Below are 10,292 nucleotides of genomic sequence, written 5' to 3'. Positions count from 1 at the left end.
CTGTCTCTCTTCCCCATTCATCAAACTGTCTGTGTGGATGTCAGATGAGCAGACAGCGTAGAACCCGCTCCTGTCACAGCAGCAGTTCTCACACACGATCTGCATCAATACTCTTTCTCTTTTTTTTTCATTTCCCATGATCTGGTTCATTCATATCTTTCCCTCACACTACGGATAATGTCGCGATCGGGATCGTGTCTGGACAAATCGTCTGGACTTTCTCCGCCGGGGTTGCGCCAGCCTACCTCCGCCCCCTGCTCCGTGACGTCGCCGCCCGCCTATATATCCGGACCGAGCCGAGCCCTGCCACGCCAGATGGAGACAGTCGGACGCGGCGGACGCATCATTACGCACGAGAGCAACCGCTGAACCACGGGCGAAAGGGATATTTATTCATCTTCGGGCCTGTGTACGAACTGTCTGGTCGCTCCCACCGCCGCCGAGCTAAATGGATACCGGCTGTTTCACCGCGGCTCAGCGCCTTTCCTGCCACGCCATGAATGCGGATTTATTTAAGCCTGCTCCGGAGCGTGGAGCCCCGCAGCCGCCTGCCCCGGCGAGAGCCAGCAGGACCCGACCCGAGCAGAGCAAGCCGGAGCTGGCTCAGGTGGTGACGGACTCCAAGACGGGGAGGTCATACAGTAAAGGGAAGCTTCTGGGCAAGGTATGGACTTTCACTTCATGTTTCCCCCTCATGGTTGCCATCGGGATCTCTCTTTTTTTTTATCCCCGTGTGTAACTGAGTCGCAGGTTTTTAGTTTGATACCGAATCTGTCGCTGCGCACGAATCACCGCGGGCTGTCCCTCAGGTGCGTTACCTCTTGCGGGAATAGGGGTCGACCTCGTGGTGGATGTCGCCGATCTCCCCCCTCCGTGGCCGCGCGTCATTGCCGAATGAATCAGGCGCAAGGTGTGCCCGGCTCCGGTGCGCACACATGACCGGCAGCACCTTTATTAGAACACGCGGAGTTCCTCTTCCACGAGCACGCGTGTATTCAAATGGCATGTGGCGGCTGCTGTGAAACTAGCAACGCATGTGTCCGCCCGCGCCCCCTCCCTCCCAGTGTTGTGTGTTTTCCCACATGTATGAATGGAGGGGCTGTGTGATCAACGTGTTGCTCGTCATCCACACGCTGCGTCAGGCACCCAGCCAAGTCGTTTCTCCCCTCGCTCTCTCTCATGCTGCCTGCCGCAGAGCTGGAAACGTCTCCGTCAATTTCACGGTTAATGAATGCAGCAGCCTGCTCTGCTTCGTCCCTTCTGCCCTCGAGCACATCTTGATTACAACCTGGGAAATGCGTGAACAAAAAGCAGTATACAGGAAAATCTGGGCTTGATTTTTAGGGTTTAGGACTCGTATGAGAACATCCAGGATGCTGATTTACCTTGGTTATGAAATTATCCACCTGACTGAGTTAACCCTTTTCTTGTTTAATTGTGGATTGCGTATTGCCTCACCTCACCAATTGCCTCCACATCTTATTTGGCCCAGTCATTCTTGGATCAAAGACTTGCTTTAATGCAGCTTATTTATGGCCATTGCAGGTTTTCAACCTGCTGCATTTTAACTGATCGTTGTTTTTGATCTCCCCCCAGGGTGGCTTTGCTCGATGCTACGAGATGACAGACCTCTCCAGCAACAAAATGTATGCCGTGAAGGTGATTCCCCAGAGCCGGGTGTCCAAACCACACCAGAGGGACAAGGTACACCACCGTACTTGTTTGTTTGATCAGTGTCTCGCTGAAGAGAACGCTGCGTTATCTGACTTCAAAACATCTGGATGTGTCGAGGCTTGAAATGACGGGCCCCAGAAAACTGATCGGATGTCACATTTCTCTTGACAGATTACGAATGAAATCGAACTGCACAAAACCCTGTCCCACAAGCATGTGGTGAAATTCTCTCATCATTTTGAAGACAAAGAAAACATCTACATATTCCTCGAGCTCTGCAGTCGAAAGGTGAGACCTCAGACATTTATTTGCATGTGGGATCATACGCCTACACCTGATTTGCATATACCTACAGTTTACCGCTTGCTTTGTTTTGCAGTGGTGCAATGGAAACAAAACAGAATGCTCTATGTATATATATCTCAGAGTCAAATGACTATCGACATAGAGTCCCAGACACCCATCTGATTACCAGCACCACCTCATCTCTGTGCTGGTGCGGAGCGTGTGATGTGTGTTGCACTGTCCCACTGATGGATGTGCCGTTGACGGCTGCTCTATTGTCTCCGTAGTCTCTAGCACACATTTGGAAGGCCAGACACACGCTCACGGAGCCAGAGGTGCGATATTACCTCAAACAGATCATATCCGGCCTCAAGTACCTCCACAGCCGTGGCATCCTTCACAGAGACCTCAAACTAGGTATGTGAACCAACGACACTGGAAAACGTGGCGTGCACACACACACACAGAGGCATGCCAGGAATCTGCTGTGACTTTGGGCAGGCGCACATGTTATCTGTGGAATGCTGACTGGACAAATGGTTTTGTCTCCTTTTAGGCAACTTCTTTGTCAATGAGAACATGGAGCTGCGGCTGGGAGACTTTGGCCTCGCTGCCAAGCTGGAGACAGTCGAAATGAGGAAAAAGTTAGTTTATTTTTTATCGAAGTTTTAATTTAAAGGAGTTTGCCACAAATTGTTTATATATAAAAAATGATAAATGGCTCTTGGAACATTTCTGCCATTCTCACCCTTATGTGATTTGTAGTTCAAAGCATAGTTGTCATTGAGGGGGTATCTCTGTCCACATCTTGAACAAGAGTCCTGTTCTAGACTTGTATGATGCACAATTACCTTAAATCCTTACGTCAGTTACAAAGCACATTGTTCCTCTCACCTCTTTCCCCCTCAGTAAGTACCAAAGTAAACCGGTTTCCAAGTGGCAGTTGAATGTAGCGCTTAGAGCAGAGTTTCACTACCTGTTTGACGCCTTCCTGTGGAATACCAGAAGCATTTCTGTGACGGGGAAAAATGCCTCAACTGCTGCTTCCTTGTCTGTTCCAAACAGAATCTGAATTGGAAGATTGAGGTGTTAAATGTGTCTTGACTGTTTTTTTTTTTTTTTTTTCTTTGCTCAGAACAATCTGCGGTACTCCAAACTATTTGGCCCCTGAGGTGCTCAACAGACAGGGCCATGGCACTGAGTCTGATGTTTGGTCTCTTGGATGTGTCATGTGAGTTCTTTCTTCTCTAATTTAGCCCGGGGTGATATGCTCTCTCCGGTCATGTGTAAATGACTAATGCTTATTTTGTAGGTACTTTCTTTGTGGTTTATCTATCCTGCCTCGGTCAGAGTGGAAATGAGGACATTGCACTGGAGCAGCGAGGTCATTTAAAAAAGAAAAGTCCTTTTTGTTTGTCTCTTATTTGACCGATGGTTGCCTCGATTTGTGCTGTCCAGGTACACGCTGATGTGCGGCAGCCCTCCGTTCGAGACTCTCGACCTGAAGGAGACGTACAAGTGTATAAAGGAAGTTCGGTACAACCTGCCCGCCACCCTTCCCCCCGCCGCACAGAGACTCATCTCGGGCATCCTGCAGAAAAACCCCCAGGACAGACTGTCGCTCGATCAGATCCTCAACCATGAATTCTTCACCAAAGTACGTCCAAATGACTGTATAGGGAGCGGGAGATTATGCTTAAAACTATTACAGAGTTTAGCACTCTTCTCTTTTAGTGCTCACAGAGAATGAGATATGTGCCTTCTGCTTCTCTCGGCATCTTCCTCACCTTTTGTCTGTTTGCTCTCTGCGTTTTCCTCCTCTAGGGTTTCACTCCTGATAAGCTTCCTCCCAGCAGCTGTGAGACGGAGCCAGAGCTCCACCCCCCGAGTCCTGCCAAGAAATTCTTTGCTAAAATGGCCAAGAGCTTCTTTGGCAAGAAGAAATCAAAAGGTAAGCAGCAGCAGCAGCTTTGAAGTGACTGGCACAGTAGAGGCCTCGGTCATTCATGAAGTAAATAATCTGGTTGGTTACATATTTGTTCTTTTTATAAATTAAACTCTGCTCTTTGTTCATGTTGTCAATCCAGTTTTCTCTTGTGTAAAGTGCTCTTTAAAAATGCACATGACCAACCGGATGGTTTCCAGGTTAAGATTTCCTCCTAAGCTTTTCAGAAAAAGAGGACGTGAAGCGACATATTTGTCTTGACATGTCTAATGTACGACTGTTTCTGTTGCAGTGGAGAAGATTCCATGCGAGGAAAAGGACGAGAAAGACATTTCCAAGCTGGTGTCGGGCATCGTCAAATGTTCAATCAACCGCCAGATCAGTTACAAGACAGTGGGACCCAATGAGGTACACATTTTTCTTTTGTTGTTTTGTTCCCTCCTCCTATAGTGTTAGCTCTACATCATACTATCAATATTAATTATTATAAGTTATTATTATAAATCTTGATAAAGGTGAATTACACTAAACTGTCAAATAGAAATCCTTGTGTAAAAGTTTTATCATTGTTTGTAAATGGATAGATATACAGATAGATTAAAAACCTCTTCTATAACAGTTTGAAGTGAGCCGAACACCACAGCATTCATTTAAACGCTGAAACTATTCTACAAATGTAACTGCCATGGAGACATTTCAAGACTTGGACAGACTGAATAATGAGCTTTTAACTTCAAACACTTGTAGTTTTTAACTTCAAAGATATTTCAAGAGCGTATCCACATTTAAGATATGTACAGTTTAGTTTCTCGGGCTGTTTGGATATGTTCCACTGAGATTGCAGTACAAGAAGCTGTTTTGTCCCAGACGTCCTTCAGCTTGTCAATAGACAAGTCAGAGGAGAGCTGTAGCACAGCCTCTGTTCTACGGTGTATTGTGGAATGAAGCTGATGAAACTGTCCTCTCTGGAAACTTCTGCTTTTCCCCTCACTACAGACATAATCATTTATAGTTTCTGATTCACAAATGGAGCCAGGACGCTCAGTCAGTCCACTCCATAATCGGGCTGGTCTAGTCGTCCTCCTAAATACCAAAGGAACAACATTGTTTGCTCTGTGTCATGAGCATTTCTTTGTCAGCCTGATAATGGACACATAACTGGAACTCAAACACAGGTGTGAGGTAACACGAGATTGGAAACTGTTGATGCCACATCACAGTTGCAGTGGAAAACTGCAGTACGAGAAATTGTTTCACCTGCAGTGCAGTGAAAGTAATGTGAAACCTAAAACCTTAAAAATCAATGAAGCATCAACAGTTCAACCTGTAGTACGAGTTAGAATGGGGGGGGGGGGGGGGGGGGGGTTGTTCAGGCCCCTACATGACTTGCACTCATCTGTTATTCTGTGGCTGATCTTTTTTTTCATTGTTTTTTTTTTTTTATCTGTCCTGCCTTTACACACACTTTGGTGGTTTTTCATGTCTCGAGCGTTTGTTTGATCATGTGTCTTGTTGCCGATCAGGTGCCCTCACCCACTGGTCAGCTGGTCAGCTCCGTGCCTCTGGAACAAACTCCTGCTGAGGAGGAGTCCAGGAAATCAATCTCTCGCTCCTTCAAGGGCACCATGGCCAGCAGCTCTGAGCGTAGGTTTCAGTACATCTTTCCAACAGATATTTTTTTTTTTATATACAAGTTGTTTTGTGTGTTTTAATCAATATTTTGCTTGTGTTCTCTCTAGCGTGCGAAGATGCGCCGACCCCTGCTGCTGTTGCTGAATCGGCCATGAAGGTTCTCAAAAGCTGCCTGGCCACCATGCCTACAGGTAGGAGAGCGCAAAGCAGAGATTTTTGGCTATTGCTTAATAATAATGTTTAGCAAGTGAGCTCTGTGTTCCAAGCGTAGCGTTTCACAATCATCGTATGAGGAATCAGGCAACAGACGCTTGCCAGACAAAATAATGCTACACTTCAGTCTCTTAACATGAATCCTTTCTTACTTTCTGTTGAATTAAAGTAAGAGATGCAGACTCTGATTTGAAATGTTTCATCCAGTCATTTAGAACCTTTTGACTATCTACCTGGAAATTAAAACTTTATTTTGTGCTATTCATTCACTCAAGATTAATATTATGTGCTATGAAATTAACAATCCCACATTTTTCTTCTCTAGCCACCAGAAACCCACCATGTTTGTCCCGACCACAGTCCTTCCTGTGGGTTACTAAATGGGTCGACTACTCAAACAAATATGGTTTTGGGTACCAGCTGTCAAACCAAAGTATCGGTGTGCTGTTCAATGAGGGAATACATCTCAGTCTATGTGACCAACGCAGGTATGTTTATTTTTTTTTTTTTTTTTATTAAATGAGGGGTCATGATAACATTATGCATGAGACTTCCGAACATTATACAAATGACACAATTTTGGTCAAATGTCAAAACTTGTCTTCTATCAAACTTATCTCTTAATATTTTTTGAATGTGTTTTGTTTTCCCCAACAGGACAGTTCATTACTGCATGACCAACAACAAACACTTCAGTTTCGCTGCCAACGCTCTACCTGAGCAGCTTCGCAGCCAGAAACAAATTGTCGAGCTAATGGCCAACTACATGGAGGAGAACCTCATGGAGGTAAATTAGTGTTTTAGTTTGGGCTATAGTCATATGTTTGATATTGGGAATACTAAAGGATGATCATGTTTCCAATAAAAATAATATCTGTTTAAAAGTTGATCACTGTAAAGAAAAATACATAACTGATATTAAATATACAAGTATTTAAGCTGAGTCCGTGAACTAAACTAAATCTTCTCTGACCTCCTCAGGGTGGAGATCTGCATTGTGATGAACAGGCCTCCGTTGCTCCTCCTCTGCTGCTCCAGTGGGTGAAGACTGATCACGCTCTGGTTATGCTCTTCAACAATGGCACTCTACAGGTAAGAAAATGCTCCGCTACATCCGCCTATATTCCAATCATTCAGCTGCCAGTTGCCATTTTAGTAGTTTTTCTAACCGTCATTCTGTTTTCATTCCTTTCAGGTGAACTTCTACACAGACCATACAAAGATCATCCTGTGCAAGTCATCCGACGAATCCTACTTGCTCACCTACATCAGCCGGGAACGCGTCTCATACACTTACCTCCTCAGCATGCTGAATGAGATGGGCTGCACCCCCGAGCTGCGACACCGACTCCGATATGTGGTGCAGCTGCTTCAACACCATGCTGATGCCTAAAAGCACAGCTCTGTGCCTCACAGGCTGCCCGACCGGCAGAGGCCTTAGAGGCAACCTGACTGGTTGACTTTTTTTCTTGGGCAGCCTGACTGGCTGTTATCATTTTTCAAGGCAACACTGGGAGAGGCCATCGCCTGTCCAGTTGATGGATGGAAGGCTGCATTCTTGTCTTGACTAGTGCTTAGGCTGTGTTTTGTCAGTTACATTGACCTTGATGAACATCAAGCAGTCAGGAAGTTACCCAATGCAGCATCTGCCTCAAGGGTTTGTGCCTGTACAGCTTATGCCTCAAAGGTATCCACCTGGAAGGTACCGATACCTAAAATAAGAGACTCCTTAATGGCCTGAGACGACGGATTCCTCATGGGCAGATGCCTAAATGAACGCCAAAACTCGCAGTGACCCTCCTTCAATCACTCGAAACCACCGCTTCTTGGCTGGATCTTCTAAAGCCATCCACCCAACCCGGCAGCTTTCAGCTTCCCCTGATAGCCAATAACCAAGGCATGGTATCAAAACACTAAAACTGTCCCATCTGCTCGTAACGGAACGAGGATCGTCTCGCAGTTGGAATGCTTTCAGACTCCATTTTCCAGAAGTATTTTAGCAGCAAGGTCATGTATGCCGTTGACTTGCACTGGACCTGTGATCCTAAGGCAGAGATGCTTTGGGAAGAAGTGTGGTTGATTGGGGGGGGGGAAGAGAGAGACCCTCCTACCCTCAGTTGGTTTCCAGCCTCTTTGGATTATGGTGCACACATTCATTGTTTTCCTCCGTTTTAAACAAATGCCATGAGCCAGCTTTAGGATCACACTACGATCTTGACCTCACATGCACAACTAACATTCCTGGCCTTATTTGATGATGGTGATGCTAAGGTTTACAGAATCTTTGCTTCCTTTGCTCAAATCTCACTTTTGTCTTTTTGTTAGTTCTTAAGACAACTTTCACTGACATGGTACACGGGCTAGGTGAGCTACACAATTTTGCACTTTTTTTTTTCCTTTTTTAAATTCATCTGGGAAGCAAAACCTTTTACTACCACTTTTTATTTGCTTTTAACTTGATACCAAAAGGCATTTTCTTTGTTGGTTTTTTTAAATGATTCAGTTTTAAATTCACATGTAGTAGGTGAGTGTGTGTGCCACACGTGTGCTGGTAAACAAAACTGTTGGAATATGAGGATGGGGGGGTGGGGGATAAAAGTGCCTTTCTGAGGGATGTCTGTTTAGTGCAATAACAACCCTTACTGAATGTCATGCTGGATACAAACAAGATACGAGATGGGTTTTACAAGTGGGATTTACCTTTGTACTTTGAAACGAGTTTAAAAGTAAATCCACGAGCACTACACTCTCCATACCTGGTATAAGCTTTTAGAACAACTATTATCATCAGTATATATCCCAGTAATATCTACCATGGAAAAAAAATAAGAACATTGTACTCCATTGTACTGTACTGTAATCCTTATCGGTTTACATTGCTTTCTCGACCCAGAGTTGTATCCTAAAAACTGTGACGTGGAATGCAAGTATTGCGTACGTGTTTTTCAAAGAACCCAACATTGTGAAAGCCATCTGCCAGAAAGAGTCTTTATTTTTGGCACATACTGTCTTGTTTATTTATTTTTTATTTATACATTTTTTAATTTATTGTGTAAATGTTACGGTCTTGACACAAGGAATTATGATCACCTTTTGTATGTAATGTATTTGGGGGAAAATGGGACAAAATAAAGTTTATTGAAAATTAATATCTTTTGTGCTTGTCACTGAATGAAACAATTTCTTTATTTAAAATGGGTATGTTTGTTAGCAGTTGGTGTATCTTCAACAGGGGCTACTACTAAAGATGCAGTATTTGCCATAGTATTGTATCACTCTACCTCTGTTGCATAAAGTATTTGGTGCTTTACTGTCGCTCTGGATACCAGTGTTGGCTCCTGTGGCTTCACTCAAGACACTGTGAGATGTCCAAAGTACGACAGCATTACATCGCTCAATATGAGAAGGTATTTACTAATTGATTTAAGGTCATATATTTAAAAACCACTTCATATTCCACAAAGCAAATGTCAAGGCAGTTTGTCAATTGAAAATGTTGGCTCATTAGCTTATGCTCTAGGTACTTTACAGAATTGCCCTGTCAGCAAATGTCTTGTTTGAGTTGCTGTCAATGGCTGAGAGACTTGTCAAGTAGGAATGTGTAGAAATGTGTGGTGGTGAGTAACTTTCAATGCAGAGTACATTATTGTGTATTATTGTGCGACACTTGAGAATATGTAAACACAACTTCCATGGGAAAGCCAGACACATTCCTATGGTTATATCATGGTGACAGACAATTGTCAACAAAATATCAATGTCTGGAGCATCAACTTTTTTTGCAAGCACACTGGACGTCTGATGTGTGTTACAAGCAGTGAACGACACCACACTGCCCAATGTAGCTGCTGGGATTTACCCTTGGCTCCTTTTCACCCCATTCATGATTTCCTTCTTTGATAAATGTGAAACAAAAATACAAAAAACCCTTCCATGGTTTACAACAACCACAGTAAGCCTGTTTATTAGTGTTTTTATCCCTGTTCATGTGACCCGATCTCATCAAACTTCAGTTCTACTACTTTACAAAGAGGAGGCTTCAAAACATGACCCTGTTCTTGTTGCCCTGCAGCCTTGAGCAGTAACCTCACCGTGTATCTAAATGCTGGCTACAATCACCACACTCAATTCATTGTAATGTCTTTGGGTACCATGGAATGAACTCTAAACAGTTTGCTGTGTGTGACGTTGTACACCAGCCCACTCATATCAGTACGTCCAAGTGTGACTTCATCTGGTAAACAGCATTAAATGAACCAAACATTTCTAAATACTATCTTGCTATTCTCACTAATGTAAGGTAATGGAGTATAGATTATATATATATTTATCATTATAGAATAATAAGTTTGTTTGACAAAGCATGACAAGAATGTGGATGCAGTTCAGCACATATTTGCAATTATTATTGAAAGATAATGACATTTTCTTCAGCTGAGAGACTCCACCTTCATATAAAGAGAAAATCTGTTGTGAGGGCTATGACTTCTTCACATTACTGGGACTTCTCGAGAATTTTGTATTGTCTTTAAACAACGTCACA

General features: G+C 43.8%; 1 protein-coding gene across 1 annotated transcript; it reads left to right on the top strand.

The window, feature by feature from the left end:
* Positions 1–315: 315 nt before the first annotated feature.
* On the top strand, positions 316–8,898 carry plk3 (polo-like kinase 3 (Drosophila)). Its single transcript, XM_062403744.1, has 15 exons — positions 316–664; positions 1,597–1,704; positions 1,846–1,962; positions 2,247–2,376; positions 2,516–2,603; positions 3,095–3,190; positions 3,418–3,616; positions 3,784–3,910; positions 4,197–4,312; positions 5,428–5,548; positions 5,644–5,727; positions 6,075–6,237; positions 6,407–6,536; positions 6,731–6,841; positions 6,945–8,898. Exons 1-15 carry the CDS (start codon positions 449–451, stop codon positions 7,140–7,142), a joined length of 2,004 nt encoding a protein of 667 aa, XP_062259728.1. The 5' UTR covers positions 316–448; the 3' UTR covers positions 7,143–8,898.
* Positions 8,899–10,292: the final 1,394 nt, after the last annotated feature.

Source organism: Platichthys flesus, chromosome 14 (genome assembly GCF_949316205.1).
Source record: "Platichthys flesus chromosome 14, fPlaFle2.1, whole genome shotgun sequence".
NCBI classification, from domain to species: domain Eukaryota; kingdom Metazoa; phylum Chordata; class Actinopteri; order Pleuronectiformes; family Pleuronectidae; genus Platichthys; species Platichthys flesus.
Note: the sequence above shows the minus strand (reverse complement) of the source record. Positions and strands in the feature narration are given on the sequence as shown.